This window comes from Cryptomeria japonica, chromosome 6 (genome assembly GCF_030272615.1).
Source record: "Cryptomeria japonica chromosome 6, Sugi_1.0, whole genome shotgun sequence".
NCBI lineage: Eukaryota > Viridiplantae > Streptophyta > Pinopsida > Cupressales > Cupressaceae > Cryptomeria > Cryptomeria japonica.
In genome coordinates, this window is record NC_081410.1 from 366709706 (window position 1) to 366734798 (window position 25093).

The window sequence follows — 25093 nt, forward strand, 5'->3', positions numbered from 1 at the left end:
GGATATCTCAGTTGTATGAGTCTAATTTGGGGCAGGCCCTATTTGGGCGAACCACTTGTGTGTAACTTATGATTAAGTTAAATGTAACTTGCAACTAAGGGAGACTCATATGTAACTTGTAATATATATATTTCTGACCCTATCCTTGGCGCCAAAAGTATATGGCCGACTTGAGGTCTATTAGGAGGTATTGATTCATATATATGCAAGGTCATGATTGCATCAATAGACATGAATTCAATAACATGAAGGAAATGTAGAATGCTCGGGGGTGACGATAAGAGCTTATCGTCTATGGTTGGGAAGGCAACAGATCTGATGTTTGCCTGTGATTAACGAACACTACCATAAAATCAACATGGTATCAGAGCGGGTTCTTCCTATAGAGCCTAACTGCTTGAAGGTAGATCGTGTGCTTTTGAAGGAGTTCAATCAAAGTAATTTGCAGACTGAGAAATCTAAGTGCAAGCAAAATTCGATTACTGAGCCTCTCAACTCAGACATGAGCATCGCATATGTTCTGCGGCAAGTAATGACCGTTGAGGTGCCAATGATCACCATAGATCTGTCGTTAGTGCTCAATGACAGATTCAATCTGATGCCTTGGCGTTGAAAATCGCCAAGCCTGGTATCGAAATGCTAACGGTAAGTGGAGTCACTATGGACATCTCTATTGTGGAGAATTCTCTCCGGCGATCATAACATCTTACTAGCAAATGAAAGTGACGGAGATCACTCGCTTCACGGTGCTCGTGGCTAGAGACATCGACAAGGTAGCAGCATGCATTCTGAGGATTCAACGAAGCGACGCGAGTCGGTATGCGTGCTATCGACTGCTCAATGTAATGGAAGGTTGAGATCAAGCATCAGCATAGTGGCGAGTTTTGTGATGATCACATCAAGTCGTACACAAATGTGAAATGTGTGCATATGGGGATGAAAGTGAATGGAGGCACCTAACGATCAGGAATGGTGGAGAAGGCCTTCGTGCAATAATGCCTTGCAACAGCTCTCACATCATCCTAGAAGCTTCGAGAGTCACATGAAGCATTTGTTTCGCTGAAGCCTACATACGCATCAAATGATATTGCAACTGAAGGTCCAGTTATTCAAGCTCTTACTTATGTCGCTCTTAAAGATCATCTGATGTTTGTCCTAGGATGGGCACTGCAATTAGCATTCTCACACACCCTGCTACAAGTGGATTTTTGTCGCATTTATGTGGTTGGTCCATCACTTTGTTGTGGATGGTATTAAAGGCAGTTCTTCAAATGATGCTTAAGCTATGCACGGAGTAGATATTGTGGACAGATGATGAATGGTGGCGAGGGCCAAAGGCCACACAACCATCAGAGCATCACTAGGTGCTTCGGTGTGATCAATACAAGTGAATGGAAATTCCATTGCTGAGCAAAATTATAAAAGGACGAATCAGAGATTGCATTCAAGGAAGATTGCTTGTATTTCTTCGCAGAGGAAGAATCAGCATTCAGAGGGAGTCTGACATATCGTCAAAAGTAACCTTGGGCGAAGAGATCAGAAGGTTGATATCTGCTTCAGAGGGAGCTTGACATTTCAGCTTCAGAGGGAGCCTGACATTCCAGCTTCAGAGGGAGCCCGACATTCCAACTTCAGAGGGAGCCACATCATCATTTGGTTAAAGAGTTCTTCTCTGTGAGGGAGAAGTTCAAGGTGCAATCCCTTGTTAATGAGATCTTCTCTGTGAGGGAGAAGTTCGAGGTGCAATCCCTTGTTAATGAGTTCTTCTCTGTGAGGGAAAAGTTCGAGGTGCAATCCCTTGTTAATGAGTTCTTCTCTGTGAGGGAGAAGTTCGAGGTGCAATCCCTTGTTAATGAGTTCTTCTCTGTGAGGGAGAAGTTCGAGGTGCAATCCCTTGTTAATGAGTTCTTCTCTGTGAGGGAGAAGTTTGAGGTGCAATCCCTTGGTGATACATTCTTCTCTGGGAGAAATCTGAGGTTAAAGCCCTCGTTCCACCCTCTACAAGTAGGTATGGTGGATCTACCCTCTGCAAGTAGGCATGATGGAGATGCATTCTTCTCTCGGAGAAGTCTGAGGTTAGAGCCCTCGTTCCATCCTCTGCGAGTAGGCATGGTGAAGCCACCCTCTGCGAGTAGGCATGGTGGTAATGCACCCTTCTCTGGGATAAGGTTGAGGTGAAAGCCCTCTTCCACCCTCTGCAAGTAGGCATGGTGAGCCCACCCTCTGCAAGTAGGTATGGTGGGTATCATGGAAGAAATTCCACGCTGTGCTTGTCACCCTCTGGGAGTAGCTATGGTGAACGTATTATTCATGGGAGTAACCATGGTGGTAGTCATTATGTGACTTGGTTATTCAAAAGGAATCCTCCCTAGCTAAGAGGGAGTGTTGTTGTGTAGCTAGGTCGGATCCCTTCTAGAGCCGACCTAGTGCACAAAATGCCAAGTGGCCTGTCGGCCTTGGCATTTGGATATCTCAGTTGTATGAGTCTAATTTGGGGCAGGCCCTATTTGCGCGAACCACTTGTCTGTAACTTATGATTAAGTTAAATGCAACTTTCAACTAAGGGAGACTCATATGTAACTTGTAATATATATATTTCTGACTCTATCCTTGGCGCCAAAAGTATATGGCCGACTTGAGGTCTATTAGGAGGTATTGATTCATATATATGCAAGGTCATGATTGCATCAATAGACATGAATTCAATAACATGAAGGACATGTAGAGTGCTCGGGGGTGACAATAAGAGCTTATCGTCTATGGTTGGGAAGCCAACAGATCTGATGTTTGCCTGTGGTTAACGAGCACTACCATAAAATCAACAAGAAGAAGCCATATTATCTTCTTCAAATGGGAAAAACTCAAACCCTAGCCCTAAAGCTCTCATAATGAATAAACAAGAAGCTTTAAGGCATGGCTTTTGACCAATTTCGGATCTTCAGAGGTATACGAGGTATACTATAAGTATGAAAATGGGGAAAAACTCATATGAAGGCATAACAGCAATCAGGTTTTGAAATTCTAATTGCGAGTAGACTTATAATGGGAAAAATGAATGAAGGTGTGACGAATGAATGCAATGGTGGGAATAGGGATTTTGACATGAGGGAAATGATGGAAAGAATGATGGTAAACTTATGTGACCATGTACAGGTATGGAAAGGGACATTTTCAACTTGGCAACTTGGATAGAGGGAACAACTTCTACTTGTAATCAGATTTATAAAACCCGAAATCAAGTAGGTGAGTTGAAAACTCAACATTTGTTACCTTGTAAAAAGAATGATTTACTCTTTTTACCAAAAGGGAAGGACAATGTCACCACTATTACTTGTGATCGGGTTTCAAAAACCTGAATACAAGTAAATGTAAAAAATTTGCAAGAGGGAAAAACATGCAAATTCACAAGTTGTATTCAAAGAGCAAAACTACTTGGGAAGATCGTATAGAAACCCGAAATTTGAGCAAGAGCATGATTTATTTACAAGCTTGATCAAACAAGAACATAAAGAAACTAAAAAGCAAATAAAAACATTCAAAATAAAACAAAGTAAAACTGAAAATATGTACCTTGCTTGATCAAAAGTCCTAGGCGAAAATAAATGAAGAAGAGATATGCCCCGAAATGTCTATAAATAGATAATGGAGCCACCACGTCACATTTCTTGGACTCTTCTCTTTCATCATATTTCATCTTTCATCTAGCATTCTTCTCTTTCTTCTTTCAAGAGATCATTCAAGATTTTAATGCACAAATAATCTCTCGAGGGGGCATCACACCTCCATCTCTCGGTCCACCAGGCACACTAGGCATGATCTTCCAAAATTTTCCACTTTTTCTTTGAAACAATGCTGAAACGTGCATTGTCTCAAAGAGGCGTAAAATGTAAACATGGAAATTAACTTCTTCATTCTCATCATTTCTTGTCATTTCTTCTCTTCGAATTAATTAAATAATTTTTAAATTTTAAACCATTTAATTATTAATTATTCCATTTCTTCCAACATTAAATAAAAAAATTATTATTTAGTTAATCTATCCATTTTCAATAATAAAATAATTTTTTATTTAATTATAATGAGCTGAAAGATAAAGGATAGAGGATAGATTAATTAAATAAAAAACTTATTATTTAATTAATCTATCCATTTTCAATAATTAAATAATTTTTTATTATTTAAATAATCTATCTTCTATCCTTTTATCTTTTAGCTCATTATAATTAAATAATTATTTCAATTATTTAAATAGCTAACATTTCTTCTATAATTAAATAAATTGTTTCAATTTATTTAATTATTCACCTCCTTCAAAAATAAATAAATTTACAATTTATTTATTCTTTTTCCTCGGACATGAATTAAATAATTAAATTATTTTTATTCCTTCCACTCTCCATCCACTTGTCCACTCTTCTCTTCGAAAACCCGTCCACCACTCTCTCTATCTTAAGCTTCCATTCCTCTCATTCATTCTAGACCATTGATCTCTTTTGGGGAAAAATTCGAACTGGACCATTGATCTATCTCCCTCCATTTCTATAAATTTGAATCTCCATCTCCATTTTCTCTTTAACCATAAATATTTGAGCTCTTCTTTTATCTATCTAACTTGTGTTTACAGATTTTTTAGAGCAACATAACAACATTTCGAAGAAGACTCAAAGACAATGGAGAAATCATGATGAGTGCATTGGAAGGTATACTTTGTTATTGATTTATTGTTTCTTGCACTTGTTTTCAAGTTCTTCATTGGTAGGCTAGATCTCTGCTTAGATTTTAGGGTTTTGTGGTTGCCCTTGATGAATTTATGCATCTAGGACTTCTAGTCTTACAGGTGTCTTACCTTTTGTAACGATACTAAAGGCAAACATTTGCTTGATCCATCATAGGTAGGAAGGTTAATTTGCTAACTTAATTCTAAAAGCCTCTAGGAGCCTGATATTGTGAGGTTCATCTTCCTTCCCTTCTTGGTGCATTCCTAATTTACAAATCACAATAATCCCTAAGGGACATATTCATCTGGAATCCTAGACTAAGATTGTGATATTCCTCGCAATAAATTTCTTCATCTTTGGGGATGGGCATTACCATTCTTCTCAATCTAACTCTGGTTCTTCTCTATATAAGACTTTAGATCTAAAAGATCTTGGGGCTTGGAGTAGGTGGAACCGAGCTATTAGGAACTCAACTAGTTACCAATGGACTACCCTATCCATCATTGGCCTTGCTTGCATTATCATCATGCAAAGAATTAGATTAGCTATGGAGTCTCTCATTGAATTTGCCACTACTTCCTTACTCTATGAGTTGAGCTGCAAATTCTCTTAAGGCATCATTAGATGTTTTTTTATCACCCATTATCTTAAGTCAAAAAACTATTTATCCTTACTCTCTTTAAATAGCACATACCTCTAGCATTGTATAGCATGAAACCACCCTACAAGCTCCCAGAAATACTGCTCCAATATAATTGTCATATCCCCCTGATTATTGCTTATGATTATGACTAAATAGAAAAACATAAAATTCAGCAATATATTATTATCACACTAGAGAGCGATTTGCAAGGTGGCCAACAATCAATATTAGTTCAGGACCCAGCCAGAATTTATACTGTCATAACCAATATCAAATTATGATTTGACAAAAATTATATATATACATATATTTGTGTGTTAATGTATATATGTATATATGTGTGTGTGTTCATATATGTATACGCATGCGTATACGTATAGATATATGTATACGTATACGTATACATATATCTATACGTATACGCATACATATATCTATACGTATACGCATGCGTATACATATATGAACACACACACATATATACATATATACATTAACACACAAATATATATACACACACGTATATACATTAACATATATATATACACACACACACACACATATATATACATATATACATTAACATATATATATATATATACATTAAAATATATATTAACTATATACATGTTACATATATAGATGTATCTATATATACATTAAAAAAACATGTATGTGTGTGTGTGTGTGTGCGTGCGCGCGCGCGCGTGTGTGTGTGTGTGCGCGTGCACGTGTGTGTGTAGATATAGATGTATCTATATATACATTAAAAAAACATGTATATGTGTGTGTGTGTGTGCGTGCGCGCGCGCGCGTGTGTGTGTGTGCGCGTGCGTGCGCGCGTGTGTGTGTGTGTAGATATAGATATATATATAAAAGGGTAGATCAATCTAGAACTTATGAGTTAATAGATTAACCCAGTTTAGAAACACAATAAACTACAGTTTATATATATATACTAGGTTGTCGGTTCGGGTTCGGCACCGGTTCAGGTTCGAAGAACCGGTACGCTGGTACGGCAAAATTTTGAAAAGGGGTTTGGGTTCGTTAGTACAAAAACATGTAAATTATATATATATATGCAGCCTATAAGCATGAATTAAGATTAGCATGTCACATAGCATCATATAAGCAACAAAACCAACATAAAATTGTAATCATAGCATTATGATCATACCATAACAGCATCATATACATCAAGTTTAATATCAAAATGATAAAATATTCAAGTATCATTGTTTCAACTTTCAACAATTTAAAGTTTAATCATCAAATGGATTCTCTAGTTCGTCATCCTCATTCTCCTCCTCCTCATCATTGACATTGACATTAGATGAATAAATGCCAATGCCAATGACACTTGCACTTGCACTTTAAGTTTGCTCGCTATCTGAGTCATCAAATGCAACAAGCTGAGAAGTGAATTTATCCAAATCAGTATGTTTTGGCTCCATATCCCACATCTTCGTTTCCCCTTGCTTGTAGTCATGTTGCTTGTGTGAAATGAGCCAAGTTAATGTTTTAAAACTCACTTTTAGGGTCATTTTAATTTTTCATGTGGTGGAATTCAAAAAAAATTAAAGTTTGCAAAAAAAAATCCATTTTTGGGCTGTCAGACCCCTGGGTTCGACTTGGGTCCTCTTGGGTTCGACCTGGGTCCTCTTGGGTTCAACCCTGGGTCCTCTCGGGTTCGCCCTGGTTCGAACCAGGCCTGTGAACCACAAACCCTGTCCGAACCACAGGCGAACCGGACCCGAACCCCAAACCAGGCCCGTACCGGACCAGTACCAGGGATCTAGGGGGCCGAACCCAGTAACTCAGTATATATATATATATTATATATATATAAACTGTAGATCAATCCAAAACTTATGAGTTAATAGATTAACCCAGTTTAGGAACACAATAAACTACAGTTTCCTGTGTAGTACAGCTCTAACAGTTGGTAATAAGATTTATCTGAGTACAAGCAGAGGTGTATATTCACCAAAAATACATTAATAAATTGAAGACCTCTCCCTGGACACTGCTGCCTCGAAATAGTGAAGTGAACTGGATGGTCTGCTACTGTAGTCTGTATCCCTGCAGACTGCAAACTCTATGAAACTGTTGTACTAAAACTGGAATGATGCCAATTCTGATTGCTATATTGTCTGTTGAAATTCCTGAAGTTCTGTGCAATTCTTGAGTTGGAATCACCTACCGAAATTTGAGGGTTTTCATCCTTGAATCTCTTACAATCCTTAAGATTTTTGTCCTTTGCATTGAAAACAATAGAATGATTTCCTTTTGCATACCTTCTTGGGGTTGTCTTTATGCTTGCTTGTACAAGTTTAAAGGAATGGCGATGCCTTCTCTCTTGGATCATTTTCCTTAAGTGATTCTCCCAACCCTTCTTTGATGCCTTTGCCTTCATTTAAACACTTTCCTCTATTTGGAGTTGACAAGAATTCACTATTGTAGTCATGGACTGAAAATGTGCTACCTCCTCTTTTAATTCAAACCTGTCCATTCTTTGGACACTAAATGCATTCATTGTTTAGGTTGATTTTATTGAGAGAGTAGCTTGGGCTCTTTGTCTTTACAAGCTTAAATTGATTCAACTGGTTTAGAACATTGCTCTTTGCCTTTGCAAGCTTGCCTTGCTTCAATTGTTCTAGAACGTTGCTCTGTCTTTGCAAGCTTGCCTTGCTTCAACTGTTTTAGAACATTCTTGAATTACATGTTTTGCATAAAAGTAACTCAATCTTGCATTATAAGATCTAACCTCAACCTCTATGGGATTCCTCATTAATTACACATCCTTACCAAGATATTTTCCATCCCAACCCATCTGGATAACTAAGAGCCAATTCCCTTGATGTGCTTCTCAAACTACCAAAGGAATCGTTCAATAGTCTGTTAGAAGAAAGAGTATCTTATGAAGAGTTTATTTACACTCTTCATATATAGCTCAAGCATGACTTGTGCATTCTTGGTAGAGGTTGATCTCCTTTCCATAAGAATTTTCTCTCCTTTTCACTTATTTGTTGTCTTCTTGGAACAATACCAACAATTCCTCTTTAACCAGTAAATCATGTTGCAACTCTTGTATGGACTCCTTAAGAAAATACCCAGATCTTGTCAATCTAGCCTGCAACTTTTGAGTCTACAAATCCAAATGCACCACTATCATTCTAAGCTACCTATTCTCCATTTAAATTTAATATTTATTGAATTCTTTCTTCAAACTCTTTAATCTTTTCTCACTTAAAGATGTTTGCATGGTTGACCTACGTGACCCAAAAATCATGCACTTGTCAATTATCAAATATGAAAGAAAAAAACACAACTGAAATGTGTTAGCAAAGCCTTACAAGGAGCATCGAAAACCACACTAATACCATCTAGTCTGTAATCTACCTAGATATTTAGATGGCCAAAGAAATCAAACATTGCTAGGAATCTTTCAACAAAATCCAGGTCATCATACAGGCTCAAAAAGGTTGCATGATAGAGAGAAATCAATGCAAATTTCAAAGGAATAGCAGTAATATACAGTTACAATCTGCTGGATCACAACATATGAATGCAAACTACAAAGCACATTCAAGTTCCACTTTGGCTAAATCGCATGTGTAGAAAACTGGAAATATAATAAGAAATAATGGTACCATCGGTCACAAGAACATAAGTGGTGCAACGCTGAGACAATCAAGTTGGTACATGTCACAGAACTCTTCCCAAAAAGTAAAAACAGCATATTATTTAGGCTAGCAAACGATTGGCAAATCAATTGAACTACTTAACATAGCAAGTACTAGTTGCAAGGATCGTTCTATTAACAATATGAAGCGTGTATTCCTTTTGGTTAGGAATTTTTAACAATGATCCAAAACATGCTGAAATGCATCTTAAATGTAGAGAAAATGAACATAAAGTACAACATAAATATGAGCAATACAACACAATAAATGTGTTCCTTAGTCAGTGGATTGCAATGCAACAACAAGATCCACATCAATCCCTTACCCAAAGCTTCACCCAATTAGGGAAAAGTGAAGTATGCGAACAGTTCCTTTTCAAGAATACTGGGATAATAAACAATGCTCCATACCTCATAAAGCCCTCCTTTCACAGGTACTCCTACTGCCTCTTCAGCATTGCCATAGAGTTCACCTGAACTAAGTGCTGAATCTGAACTACATTGTAACTTTTGCCCTGAGACATTGCTTGATTTGGGTTCAATTCCACGTGAAGTAATTGTTACACTTCCACTTCCATCCGGGCCCTCACTACATTCTGCATATTCCTTCCACCAGGCAAAAAGACATTCCTCCTCATTCTGCAATTCCAAGCAAAATACAGATCATAATAAATAAGAAAATTACATCTAGATTTGAAGTATCAATTGCACAGAAAGCATACAGAATACAGTATGCAATCTCCAGATCTTAAATCACTCTCTAATAACAGTTTAGTTAAAGAACATATATTCCAAGAAAATCTACTTTGTTTGGTTGCAATGGGAAACTCACATATATTAATAAAAAAATGAAGCACAGTTCATCAGCAAAAGCGTGTTGTTGTGTATAGATAACATACCAACCATGTATCATATACAATGATCAGCTTATCAGTTATTCTTTAATATTTATTCATTTATGGATTTAAATAGCTTGTTAACTTGCAATCAGTGCCAATCTGCAGTGAACTCAAACCTGTGGACGGTATGCAAAACTTTCTTGTAAATAGTTCCTCCATGTCAATTAATTATTAGGCATGCTTCCTACGTATGTTATTATGTCTTGGTTATCCTCAAAATAAATCAATCTTCTACTGCCATTCTAATCAACATACGTTATTATTTCTTTATTACAATATTCATACATGTAACAATCTTCTATTTCATAACATGATTATTTATTGCTGAATTCTGTGGAGCAATGAGAAAAAAAAACTGTGGCTATCCAAAAAGTTTTATTACTACCCACATTACTAAAAGTACCTCTCTATACAATTGCCTTCAGACATTATTGACAAGAAATTCAATTAGAAAAGAATGTGATTTCCTAGTACAACCATTTAGCTCAGACCCAACGTGCTAGAAAGGTGTGTTCTACACCTCGCATAGTTATATCTAATGTTGTTGTAAGTTGTGGTCCACCTAGGGTGGGATGCCACACTTGGTATTAGAGCATTTTTTTTTCCTGGGTACGGTTGTATGCAACATTGGAATTGCAAATATCTTGGGAGTGCCATAAGGACAAGCAAAAGACAAGTTTGAGGAAGGTGAAGAGTCACACTTGGGTGCATGGGTGGTGTTGTTGCTTCAGACAAACACACCCTTTTTCAGGGTATGAACATGCCAGAAACTAGCAAGTGTGGGTGAAGTTCTCGTAAAGGAAGAGGCCAAGGACCTTTGCTTATAGACAAGTTTAAGGTAAAAAGTTTCCTCAGCAAGCAAACAGAATTAGCTACACCACTTAACCAAACTTGGCAGAAAGATATGAGCCCATGGCTTTGTTGGCTCTAAGATACCCACACAATATGGAAGCCTCATGCTCACAATTTTTGTAAATCTTATGGGAATCTCCAAAGAAGGTCAGCTTTATTTTCTAATCTACTACTAGATTACTTGCACTAAAGAAGCTAGCCTATCGTAAATCTACTCAAATCTAACATGAAAGGGAAAAGAGTTGGGCAGATGCATGTAAATAAAGAGGAACAGAGGTAGAGAAGGAAAATAAAAGAAGCAATGCACCAAAGACTAGTGACCAATTGACTCTCCCTTCAAAGATCAACCAACTTATCAAACGTGAAAATATTATTAAGTTACAATTAAGATTGGTTCAACCTACTTCCATAAAAGCAATAAACATGTTGAACTCCCAAACTGACATTATCATGGCCTATGGCTTTCAAATACACGAGCAACATTGTTTCTATCCGAGGACCATACGCAACCACAAACATACATGAAATCTAAGATAAGAGTACATTCTTCAAGTCAAGTTATGAAGAACAATGCCAAAAAATAGCACTTCATTGTCAAGATTCAAAAGATATTTACAAAAGGCCAACACCCATATTTATACATACATTGGAAAGTTGCATCATGTAATGGCAATATTGGAACCTAGGAAAATTTATAAAGAAGAGACGAAAAAGGAGACAAAGTGTTAGAATGGCTAGAACATTAGGCTAGTGATCTATTTGAGATGCTAAACTTGTGTCCAACATGATGCATGTGAGAGAGGTTAATGATTTGGTCATTCAGTTGCACTTATAGACAAAGATCATGTAGAAGCTTATCGGATCTAGCTAAGGAATGTATTTGAAAGATGTCCAGAAAGGCACAAGGAGGAGGTACTACAATGAAAGACCATTGAGACCGTTGAGGTACATGCTACACATGGATCAAGAAGATCACTTTGAGTAAATCTATTGACTGGAACAAGGTGGATGAACTTATTGCAAGCTACAGTGGGTTGATGTCAAAAGAAGCTTCATGACCTTATTGAACTCATTGGATGAACTTATTGCAAGCTACGGTGGGTTGAAGTAGTCATTTACTATGCATGAAAAGAAGTTGGCCAAACTTGGTAACTAAGTAGATTCAATGGTCTTATTTGTGGTAAATTAAATGAGGCTTATGCAATGTGACACTTAGTAGAAGAAGCATAGTAATGTGGATGGGAAACAAGCATGAATGAGCTACCTTGATCCAAACTTGGATTCCTATAATTAGTATGATATTCTCTAAATGCCAAGTACCTCTTTTCAATAAAAAATGGGGTAACGAACACTTAAAGATGATATAGATCACCTCTTAAATGTAAACCATTAGGAGACACCTTGTTCTCCAATAACAATGAGTATAAAAGTGAACAATTGGAAGTTGGTAACACTAACTAATGAGTGCAAAACAAAACTGAATTCCGTTCTTAAGATATTGAGATGATTTCAAGTCAGACCAGATGAGGGAAGCAATGAACATAAAAAGGTTAAGACTTTGTGAACCTAGCAATTTAACAAACAAACAAACAAACAAACAATGTGATTATGTCCTAACTCTAAGAGTAACATACTGTAATATGAACATGTAATAACCCCATGAACTGACTCCTAAAAAAAGCATGGTTTTAAGGTGTCATTACAGGTTAAGACCATAAATGTTATCAGCCCAGGAAGGTTGATCATTCAAGTCACCATGAAAATTGTTTTTCAATCCAAGCTATTTTTCCAAGTTAGTTCTTTAATGTTATTCCAAATTTGTATCAGGCTAATTGTAGGCACTTCTAGCCAGCAGAAATGTATGCAAAGTGGGTCCCTTTTGGGGATGCACTAATTCCAGGGGCAATTGCAGCCTAGATTTGCCGTTTCCTGATTCCATAGAATCATTGGAATTGTATTTTGTTCAGCAAAAAAATTATTACAAGAGTGTAGGATGATGGCATAACAAAGATAGATATTCATCATAAATTATCAAATAGAAAATTAAGACAAAAGACTGTGGGTGGTAAATCTGGAGTAACCGCTCTTAGTACCTTAAAGTAGTTTTCAAGTGCTGTATCTTTTATTCACCAGAGCGCATTATTAAGTTGAGTCAAAACAATGGAACCTTGTTATAAATACCTTGGACTTTGCAATATTAAGAAATCCCTGCACCTCTCCTGAACACCATTTTACCAAGGATAGTTGTTGTTATATCATGGGCAGTCAGTTTAAGATTGGGAAAATAAACATTTGAATTAAAACTGAACAGTATAGTTATATCCATATGTTTCAGCAGAGATTAAATGAAAAAAAGAGCTCAGAAGTTCCAATGCTTACAGTCCATCAAAGGCAATCAAGAGACTCAGGTTTTATCGTGGGTGGATATCAGAAGCTCAATCTAAGGATCAAATTTAGTCAAAAGGAGCAAATTTCTATTGGAAAATTGAACAAAATTCTTGATCCAACAGATTCTCAAGCATCACAATCCAGTGAAGATTCAATAATTCATCAAGCCACATATATGACAGCACACAAAATATCTACTTTGAATACATTGAATAATACTGTTCTATCAAAAAATTAACATATTATGATATTAACAACCTAATACACCCAGTTACCAAAGAGGAAGCGAGAAATTAACCAGACCATTGAATCAAAAAATAGAATAAACAAATACTAGTACAAAAACAACAAATCATAAGTAAAAATGCACATGTTTCTATATTTTGAGTTCGAACATATGTGAAAAAACATGTGAAGTGCAGCTATGGCACATTCTCATTTTCATCTATGAGGAAGATGTTTGCTCTCAAATGAAAATCCTAGCCACAAATTGGTTTACATAGCAACGCAAAATATCAGTTTAGTTTTAATCAATAATATTGCTAAAGTTGACTTCAAATCAAATGTCCAAGTAAAAAGCAAGTATTCACAGACCTGTAGAAAAGAAGCCTCTAATGCCAGAGAGTCTCGCATGCTAAAACGAAAATATTCACCCTCTCCCACTATCTCCGTTTTGGGAACTGATGCGGCTATTTCTGCAGCAAAAATAATTGCTTTTTACTTCCATTAGATTTACGAATTATATAAACCATCAAAACACTCGAATCTGAAATTCATTTCTACTAGTAAACACTCAAAATGCTTACTGCGGCAGAAATAATTGCTTTTTATTTCCATTGGATTTACACATTATGTACACCATCAAGATTCAAAACACTAAAATCTGAAATTCATCTATACTAATAAACAATCAAAATGCTTATGAGCATCAACTCAACAGCATGTAAAATATGAAGACTTTCTTCTCTTGCTTAACACTACTAAGTCATCAATGCTAGGAATAAATAATCTAAATATGAATCAAAAAATAATGAAAATTAAAAGGTTTTAGAGGCTGCATATTAGACCTCACAGCAAGCAGTTATTTTCGCATCCATGCTGACAAGCACAAATGAAAGCCACTAGTAATGAAGAATACAGTTTGCAAAATCCCAAATAATTTAATATAATAACAATATCAATTTGACAATTTGCAGGAGATACCGCATTCTCTTTTGGCAAAATCAGAATGACTAGAACAAGCTTAAGGAATAATTCAAGAACTGTCATGAATTACGTACATAATTAAAAATGAAATTGGATTGAAAAACCAAAAATGCATTATTGATTGCATTATAAGGCTTAAACACCTTTTTCATATGATAGAAGCCAAAGGCTTTCTCAATTCTTCATTATCGCTTCAATCAGAAAGTTGCATAATGAAAGTTCTGGAAATGCCATGAGCAATAAAAAGGATGCACAGGCTTTATCAATACAAATCAAATGTTTCCAATCCATATGGTTCAAACAAGTTTAAGCATCAGTAAAACTAGGTATGCATGGGAGTGAAATGAACAAATTGTAAAAAAGAGATGCAAACCAAGAGAGCTTTGAGTATTTCCTCATGCTAATTATTTGAGTCATCTTTTAGGTCCAAGAAGACGTTACCATTTAAGTAAGAGTCCATTGATTGGTGTTTCCTTTTAAAGAGTTTTTAATCTAAAAAGGAATAATTTCCTTGGAAAGCCCTCTTATCCATAACACTAGCATCTGCCACCGAGGCCAAGAAATTCATTTCAATGCCAATACCATGAATCAGATTTCAAAATATAAAAACAGAATTGGAAAACCTGACAGTTGAACTCTACAAATCAGATTTAGTTCTTAGTACTTTGGTATTTTGGGGGCTTCAAAAAATTAGATTAAAGGAGATCTAAACTGCATGGACTTGAAACAATACCATAATTGAAAAAGAGAGTGTCCACTAAAACATAGGGCCTAGATATAATTACTTTTGCATTTTCAATCTCCTGTTGTATGCAGGATAAATAACTGTACATTGTAATAAACAACATAAATCCTCTAAAAGTATGCCAATCTAAAACATCTCCTAAACCCAGTGCTAACCTTTTTAATACAACACTTTCCTAATACTTTAAAGACTAAGAGATTTGTTAGTTTACAAGATGTTTCCAAAAAGTAGAGTGTTTTTCTTATAAATCAGGGAGGGATTCTTAATGGGGTCCCCCAAATCATCCAGTAAGGACCAACATAGCCAACACAACCACCATCCAGCACAAGACTTGAATACGGTATCACTTGCTTAACAACAATCAAGTTAACCATTTAACCACGCACTCATGCATTTCCAAAAAGCAAAATGTTGATGCCAATATACTTTATATGGTTTATAGTCTCTTGATAAAAGAAGAAATAGAGTGCGAGGGAAATGCTCCACATGAACATCAATAAATGTGCATGTATTGGGAGGTATGAGGCATTTTTAACCCATTAAAATGATCCAATCAAAAGAACTAAAAGAATTGCATCCTCTAGCTTGGTCTTGTCTTGGCCACAAGTAGTTAGTTGTTTCCTAAGAATGCATCTGCATGCCATATGACTTTGGGCTTGAATTTTTCCTCATAACACCAGGAAGAAAAAGAGCAGCTAGCAGTTTGTATATAATCCTACCTAGCTAAAAATATTGTCAAATATCAAGTAAAGCCTTCCCAGTTTGGGCAGGTCATACTTATCACTGATAGCAATTTTCTACCACTTGGCATGGAAAGGATAATAAGAATCATTCTCATATCAACTTAAAGGAGAAACAACCAAGAAGAACAAGATAACCATATTAACTAAAGGATACTAGAATAAATTTCCATTCCTAAAATTGTAGTATGAATGAAACACTTGTCACCAATGTCCAAGGAGGGTACATTGATCACTAATTGATAATGGAGCTACAGGAAACAATTCTCAATCAAAGGCTGGGTTGAGTGGACTAGTGAGGATTCTAGATGACAAGAAATAGTGGACAAATGAATCCCACTAAGCTCCCATGTGCCAAAGATCACAGATCTGCTTCCACTAGGAAGAACTTGGAGGACAAGTGTTGACACAAGGAAAGCTTAAATTATGTCAATGGCTAAACCCTAGCCAAGGGTGAAACCTAGAAATACTCCTATAAAAACCAATAAACTAGATCTCCTTGCCAAATGGCATGGATGTCAAAATTTTCTTTGTTGCCCAAACCAAAACACATGCAAGCATTAGCCAGTAAAATCACTCATCTTACTCAATCTGCGCATTTCCGATTGATTTGAGTTCTAGGCAGTTTTTGTGATATGTCCTAATATGATACAAGGAAATGAAACTATAAATATTCAACGTGCATTATCTTTCCACAGTCATACATCAAACAACCTCATACTTAACAACATGCTTCAATATCCATACACTTCAAAATCAATTCCACATACTTCCACTAAACATTCAAAGCAATGGTGACAAGTAGAAACCTTTGTAACAACCTGTTGATGTGTTTTTTATGCACTTCAAACACAGAATAAAATATAGCCTCTCTTGAACAAAATCCCCTTGGATGCTAAACAATGTGATCAAACGAGACGACTCCAAGGTTTCTACTATCAAGCCTTGGTGTGCGGATAACTCAATGGTTTGATGTGATATTGCTGGGTACACAAAGGGGCTTACGTTTTGCTCTAGGATTGATCAACTTGAGGAAAACTAGCTTTAGGAATGCAATCACCACGATTTGATTAACTTATGATTTAGCAATATGAGCACTTGATCCTAATTCTAACAAGAATTTGAAATAAAAGGCAAAGACGTAAAGGTTTAGGAATCTAATTCTAACGCTATCAATGTAAGAAATTGATGACAACTTAGTGAAACCAAACCACACTTTGCTTCACCGTTAGGAAAAATTACGCAAGGACGGTGCAAATCTTCTAAGGAATATGAATGATGTTCGAATCACCAACACACACATTAATCCCAAGGGCATTGTGAATTAATGAGGAATAAGCAATTGAAGTTTAGTACTTAATGAGTTCAGGCCAACCATGCACTATAACTTGCAATCAACAAATTATAAATGTTATGAACTTGTAGGTTTCACCATCAATTATCAACAATATCTTCCATACAACTAGAACTATGAAACTTTTATTTAAGCAAATCTACTTTAACTTGAGAAGTAAAGAACCATACGAATACTCCAACATCTCATATAGAATCACCAATCTTCAATGATTTATATCAGTTTTGGCAGCATCAAAGTAACAATTCTCCAAATCTCTCTCTTACAAATGAAAAGAGGAAGGTTTATATAGAGGTCTCCATTTCAAGTAACGGTCCAAATTGATTTGGAATCAATGGTCGAGATCATCCCAAAATTAGCATTTATAAAAAATCACTAAATACAATGCAAAAATGGAATATCATCCTCATCACCAACTACAAGGAGTAAGAACCAAAGAGAAAATTAGATGACACCTAATAATCTAACAAACTGCCTTCTAGAATCTAGTTGCCCTTATCCCTTTCCCTAATGGCATATTCAATGAATCTGGTCATTACCAGTTCAAGCTCCTCTATCATGACACTTGGCAAGACATGTTGAATTTCTATCACATCCAAACTTTTTGTCCAAGCATCAAAGATGTTCTCCCAATCAACCCCTTGCTTCTGAAGATTGCCTATGTAGATCATGAGAGAAAGAAGTGTTAATTTTAGAGAACAGATTTATGATTACTAACAGATATAGTTGCAGAAATCAGAGAACAACACATAACACAGGATACCCTGGGAAAACCTCCCTCTTGGAGGAAAAACCCAGCAATAATAGATCCTCAGATCTGATTAGATTAGGTTAAAGTAGCAGAGTTACAAAGTTCCCAGCTAGGGTAGAATAATCAACAACAAGTGATGATAGATAAGAACAGACTTATCTTAGTTTAGATTTATGACAGCCTCTAGGTCAGCAACTGTGAACATCAATCTGCAACCTTTTCCTTGCACTCCAGCACACTGAACTTGCACAACTTTGTGGTTCGGATCTGTCCTTTTGTTTCTGCACATTCAGTAGCACAAGTTGCACTAATCAGCACTGTAAGAGCACAACAAGTTCGCTCTAGATCTGCACCTTGCTTTGGATGAGTTCACACACAGCTGGAGAGTTAACTTCGCTTGACTTGAAGAAGGGCTTCGCATTAATGGTTGGATAGATGACTGAAAAGTACTTCGCTTCACAACTGAAGATTTCGCACTTATTCTGATTTTCGCACAGCAGAGGTAATTTGTGTGTGTTCATTGTGTAGAATACAATCTTTGTGGCTTGTTATATATATGGATAGGTGCCTTATTGGGTCGGCCCAATAAGGCACTTTTGGCGCTAAAGACTTTTGTCTTTTCCACGTTACATGTGCAAGATAGGAATAGGGTCGGCCCTATATCTCAACTCCACGTTCCATTTAGTGCAGCCCTATTCTAGGGCGCTAAGATAATACACCATACATTTGGAAAGGTAGAGGGCCCAGCCCTATTTGTTGGTTACACTCCACGCAACCTAAAAGGTGAGATTACAAAGGGAAAGGGCCCGGCCCTTTTTGGGATGGGTTCTAATGTTGCCTTGCGGCAATTAGAACCCATCTCCTATTTATTTTAGGACCTAGTTACATAAAACTAACAAGAAGATCATCCAACCGCTTTCTTTTGATGGATTCCAGTTCTCGGGAATAAACGACTTCCAAACTCTCTTTCGATTCTCTTAAGTTCTGTAGCATCCTAAATTGTATTCACCTACAATTTTGTCCTCACTTAGGCCTCACTTTGGCATTCCGTCTTCCAAGGCCTGATTGCAATATTGATTCTGCTCACACCACCCATCTACTTCACATTTTCATCAATTTTCCAGCTTAGCCCCCAATTTGGAGTCTTGATTTCAAAGACCAGAGCATACCACGCCCTGGGCCCAACTTAGGAACAAAGCGTACCACACCATGGTCCTAAATCAGGACCAAGGCATATACGCACTGGACCTTTTAAATAGACCCCAAATTGGCCCCCTCTAACAGTCATCTTTGATGAGCGGGAAAACTAGCCTTGTGTCAGCCTGTTGCGGAAATTCAATTTGATTTTCGACAAGCAAGTATAAAAGGAGGTCTACCCCTCTCATTAAAAACCTAGAAATTCAATTCCTAATCAATTCAAGAAGGCAAAATTGATATCCTAAAGTCAAGTGAGCAAGCAATCAGTCTTTCATCAAGCATTGGAGCAAAAGTGAAATCAAGATTCAAGCATTGAAGATGACATTCATGATCTATGTTTTATGAAGACAACATACATGAAACCCTAATTCCTTTGTGGAGACAAACAAAACTTCATTGAGGTATATCATTAGTGTTTCAAGAATTTTCAGCCTTTCCCTCAAAAGGAAAGCATTTTACTGCAGTCTTTCATTTACATTTATCAATTCAATTTCATGGTTAATTCCATAACCGGGGTATGACTTAAGGCAAACCCCTATTCCCAACATATTCCCCCTTTTCTCTGTATGCAGGAACAGGTACAAAGTTGTAATCAAGAGGATCAACAGAATTCACATAGACAAATAGGTTCAGCTTCGACAGCAAGAAATTCAAAGGACCATGGCGAATTGATACTACCTAGTCTCGAAAAATCAGCCTAAACTTTTGAGAACAGATCTGAAACATATTCTTTTGCTTAGATCCAGGTTGGTGGCTCTATACGACATATGTAGCTTACAGTTTTTGTCAGATTGCTTCAATAGTTCACTATCTTGCCCTAATCTTCAACAATTCAATTCAATTCAATTTAGAAGGAGAAAGCCCTATCAAAGAGAGCTGGAATCTGAACAGAATCTTAGTCTTCTAAGGCTAGATCTATTAGATTCCATCTCCTCCTTAATGTGATGGTTAATTAGGTCATTTAGTGGTTTTATTATCTTAATTTAACCCTAACCCTAATTTTCACCATTACAAGTTCAGACCACCTATGATAGTAACTTCTTAACCCAATAATTCTTCAACTAATATAAGGATCTTCGATTGTATTTCCCTAATCGATCCTTCCATCTCAATGCAATCTTTCTTGGCTTGATCAAATGTTAATTTCTTCATCACCAAGGAACCATACCAATGATTAAAATCATATATATCTCCTCCTTCAATCACTCCTTGGATCAACATTGGTGTAGGAATCCTTTTCAATACCCTAAGTCGTGGAATTGTCTTATCTTGAACTGTTTGGAAATCTTCCCACACTTCTTCCAAACTCTGTATTTTGTTCATGAATATCATGGTCTTATCATATACTTGGATGAATTTAGTTAGGGATTCTTCCACTTGCTTCGAAATACCTTCAATCCATTCCTTCATTTCCTGATTTGTACTCATTGCTTCATAACTATCAAAGGATTCTTGAGGAATAGAGATTGCTAGGACAAATGCATGATCCTCTTGCCTCATTGGATTCATCAAGCGTTGTATGAACTTCAATCTCATGTTTTTTGATTACAAGTAATATGTGTTACATGCCATTAAGAAAATAAAATGAAGGATGAGAATATTTTGATCATTGATCAAATATTTATTTGGTGGATGTTGTCTTTCCTTAGGACCCAAAGAACACATGCCCATAAAAGGGATGATTTATAAAACCAAATTATTAGCAAAGTAGCACAACAGTCAAGATGCATATAAGGTCCATACTCAAGTGAAGTGATTTATCTAATAAATGTTCCCCACTCACCAATGTAAATCTCAAAGAGGGCCAATGAAAGATGGCACCCATGTTTGACTTGAACCATTTTCCTGTCAAAGTCGAAGACAATAGGTAGTTCAAAGTTAGGTGATATTGTCTTGTGGAGCCACAAAATGGTAATCATAAAGAGATTTAATTACCATAGCTTGTAAACTCTATAAAAGTGTCTAGGAACAAACTCGATGGCCTCTCTAGACCACATGAAGCAACAAAGGACTTTATAAGACCTTTGAAGGGTCTCCTCAATGATAGCTCGAAGAGTGACAATATGATCAATAGTCTACTTAATTCTTTTAAACCCTATCTAGTGGAGTAAAATGAAAGCATGATAAAAGTATTTTGAACGCAAAATAGTATACAACAAAATACAATACCATTCATATCAACTAAACAAGATCATAAACAACATAAAAGATTCAAGCAAATGGAATTATTCTAACTAAGAAAATATGTAATGTACAATATCTCTAGAATGCGTGGTAATACAATTAGGGAAAATACAAGAAGAAAGAAATACATTATATTAGTGCCCATGGATGGTCAAGAATAGGTCAAAGGGACTGAAACATACATCAAGAACAATAACAAAGAACTAGGACAAAGGGGGACCTACATTGGAAGCAAAAACAATAAAGCAAGAAAAAGTAGGAAAAAATAAAGAAATATGTAGATGAGGGTTAACCTAAAAAGGGTAACCCCAAAATAGTTAAAGTACAAATAGAAGTGCAAGGAGAAGACCTTGCAACGTAGTAGAAGTGCATGAAGAGCACCCAAGCAAGGAACCAAAAATCTTCGGTACTAGTGACCTATGACACATTAGAGGAGCCAACACTATTCATTGAACTATTAGGAGTACCAATTTAGACTCAAAATACTCAACCAAGAAAGTCTAGGGCTAAGGAAATTTGGATGGACAATCCTTAGAAGTAGTCGATTCTACATAGAGTCTCTACAAACACTCATAGCCAGAGAAATTTTGAGGCAAAGAAGAAACTAGTAATGTGGACCTATGCCCAAGATGTGTTAGAGAGCCCCAAATGTCAAGAAGAGGTAGAGCCACAACCATTAAAATGAGAGTTAGGGTGCTAACGAATCTTAGCCATAGTAGATCACAAGGATGAGCAATGCCCCTTTGATTTGCCTCCATCTATAGATGAATCAATCATATCCAAAGAGCACTTAATGCCTCCAACATCTACGATGGGTTGAAATAAGGAAATAATCAATCTAGTAGATCTTATACCACCACAAAGAGATGTATGCATGAAAATCATGACTTCAACAAGAAACAAGACTAAGCATCTCCAATCAAGATAGTAGAAGGAAGTGGGTAAGGAACCACCACAACCTCTATATAGACAATGGTATCTCCCATGTATTTTGTCATGTCCTCTTTTATTTAAAATTTAATTTTGGTATTTATTAACCCATTTTATTCTTCCATGGGTTAACTGGACAAGCTTAGGGAGAATAATTAATTTAATATTTAGAAATGTCCAAATGTTCTTAATATCAAAAGGACATTTAAATATTAAATTAGGAACACTTAGTGAGGTGTTGGAATTTCTGTCATTTTGGGAAAGTTGTTGCAGAATGAATTTTAGAAAGTTTCTGTCATTACGAGTGGAGGAGAATCTTTGATAACTCAATGACAAGTTTTGGCAATTGTCGTAATTAAATTAGTAGGAATTCCAAAGGAGGGAATTTGAATTTGAATTTGTGCCATTTTGGGAAAGTTGCTGCAGGATGAATTTTAGAAAGTTTCTGCCATTACAAGTGGAGAAGAATCTTTGATAATTGAATGACAACGTTTGGCAACTATCATAATTAAATTAGCAGGAATTCCAAAGGAGGGAGTTTGAATTTGGGCGCCCAAATCTTGCATACATGATGGATACAACTATTGAGAATTTGGGAATTTTGAGGGTTGTTGATTATCATTTTTCTTCTCTACATTTGCAGATTTGCAAGGAGCTTCTTCAGTGGACGGAACCTCGTTGAAGGAGGGAGCTTGTGGACGGAAACCCATGAGCATTGTATGAGCAAAGGACGAAAACCCTTGTCCATAGAAGGCATTCTCACTTTGAGATTGTATTTGGGCTTAAGGAAATTTGGTGGATTGTTGTTGCTTCTTCTCTAGTTTCCAATTTTGCTGACGGTGTTGTTTGGAGTGCTTTTGAAGCATAGTTTGTGATTTTTCTGTTGTGAGTTTATGAACATATTCAGCAATATGCCGTTGTTATTGAGTCTATAATCAGTCCCATTGATTGTTATTTTCAGTTGATGAACAAACTATTACAGTTGGAGAAGTTTGGAGTAAATTGGTAGCATTGTTTGGCATAGTTTGGTGTGTGAAGACATAGTTTGGTTTGCTATTATAAATATAATTTCCAGATCTGAAATATATTTCTGATTTTTTGAGGATAAGGACATTACAGTGGTATCAGAGCATGATCTTGCCAGCCTGAATTAGGGCCTTAAATGATTCCCAGTGACAGAGAATTAAGATACCAAAAAAGAGAGGGAAGGAAAGTGGCTGAAGAAACTTCATATCTAGACAAAGGGAAGATGTCAAAAGAAGAACAAAGATTTAAAAGAACAATTACAGAAATTCATGAAGTTACAAGAGGTTTAAGGGATATACCTACAACTCTATTGGAAACGAGAGATGTATTGAGAGCCTTGGTAGATAAAATGCCGGGTGGAACTTCAAATCACAGTGGTCAGAGAGGTGAAGCTGCATCAAACAATGGTGGAAATAATAATGCAGCCAATAATGTTCCTTCAAAGGTTTCAAGGAACATATTCTTGCCAGAAAATGAAAAAAAGAGGAATGAACTTGTGAATACTAATGCCTTCAATCCTAAAACTATTCGTAGATGGCATGCGTGTTGAGACATGGACCAGCTAGGACTCGAACCTAGGACCTTCCATACGCTGCTGGAGTGCTCTACCACTGAGCTACTGGCCCCTCTTGGACCAGTCCATCATCGATCCAAGTGTGGCTTATTTCCAACATCAACAATGCAGAGTACCAATCTTTACCAGAGGAGATCAAATCAGAGATGTCACATGCAGAATACATAGAGTTTGCAAGGAAGAGAAAACCACTGAAGAAAGGGATATATAAAGCAAGGATCTAAAGCATAAGTTAGGAAAACTTGCAGCTGCTTGTTTTGATGGGAGTGACAAGATCTCAGCTAGAGCATGGCTACAAAAGATGGAAACTTATTTTATGCTCAACCCTATGATGGAGAGAGATGCGGTTCAATTTGCCTCTTTGCATCTTGAAGGGGAAGCATATGAATGGTGGTTTCATGGTCATATAACTCAAGGCCATGATCAAATACATAGTTTTGATGAATTTAGGAAGAGGGTTCTTGATAGATTTGAGTTAAATGATGAAGAAGAATACTTCAGCGAGCTAGCCATGATCAAGTAACATCACTCTTGGATGAATATATAATGGAGTTTCAGAAAGTTGTGGTGATGGTACCTGAAATATCAAATAAAAGGATCGTGCATCTTTTCATCACAGGGCTCACTGAACCTCTCAGAGGGTTTGTAAAATCTTTTGCACCAATCTCTTTGCAGGAAGCCATTAAAAGGGCTCTAACTCTTGAGCCATCCATTCCAAAGAATGTATTTTCTGATCCATCCAAATCCAATACATGGCATCACAAGGGAGGTTTCCAGAAAAGGCATGACATGCACCAACCCCTACACCCAAAAATACAACTCCTAATGTGGTGAAGAAGATAGAAGAGGAAACAAGGAACGAGCTTAGAAGGAAGAAGCTTTCTTTTTCTTAGAGAACCATGGGCCCCTGGGCATAGGTGTTTGGATAAAGGACAAGTCCACTATATTGAAGTAGTGTCAAATAAAGATTCAGATTCAGAGGGTAACAAAGAATCCCATGATGTAGGGGATTCACAGCATGAAGTTGAAGAAAAGGAGGTTCCAAAAGAAAGTTCACTAGCTGCACTTTCGGGAGCACCAAGATACCATCCTTTTAGAGTTCACGGAGTGTTAGCAGGGCAGCGAATGACTGTATTGATTGATAGTGGGTCAACCCACAATTTCATTGATGAAGGGTTAGTCGTGAAGAGAGGGCTGAAAA

General features: G+C 36.6%; 1 protein-coding gene across 9 annotated transcripts in view; it reads right to left on the reverse strand.

Moving 5' to 3' along the window:
- Nucleotides 1–25093, reverse strand: part of LOC131072233 (phospholipase SGR2) — a 269214-nt gene that overhangs the window by 200073 nt on the left and 44048 nt on the right. For all 9 annotated transcript variants that reach the window (XM_058008349.2, XM_058008348.2, XM_058008350.2 and 6 more), the window contains exons 2-3: nucleotides 13780–13880; nucleotides 9458–9685 (exon numbers count right to left, since the gene is read on the reverse strand). In XM_058008349.2, the coding sequence (XP_057864332.2) occupies nucleotides 9458–9685; nucleotides 13780–13880 (329 nt within the window). The remainder of the gene's footprint in view (nucleotides 1–9457; nucleotides 9686–13779; nucleotides 13881–25093) is intronic.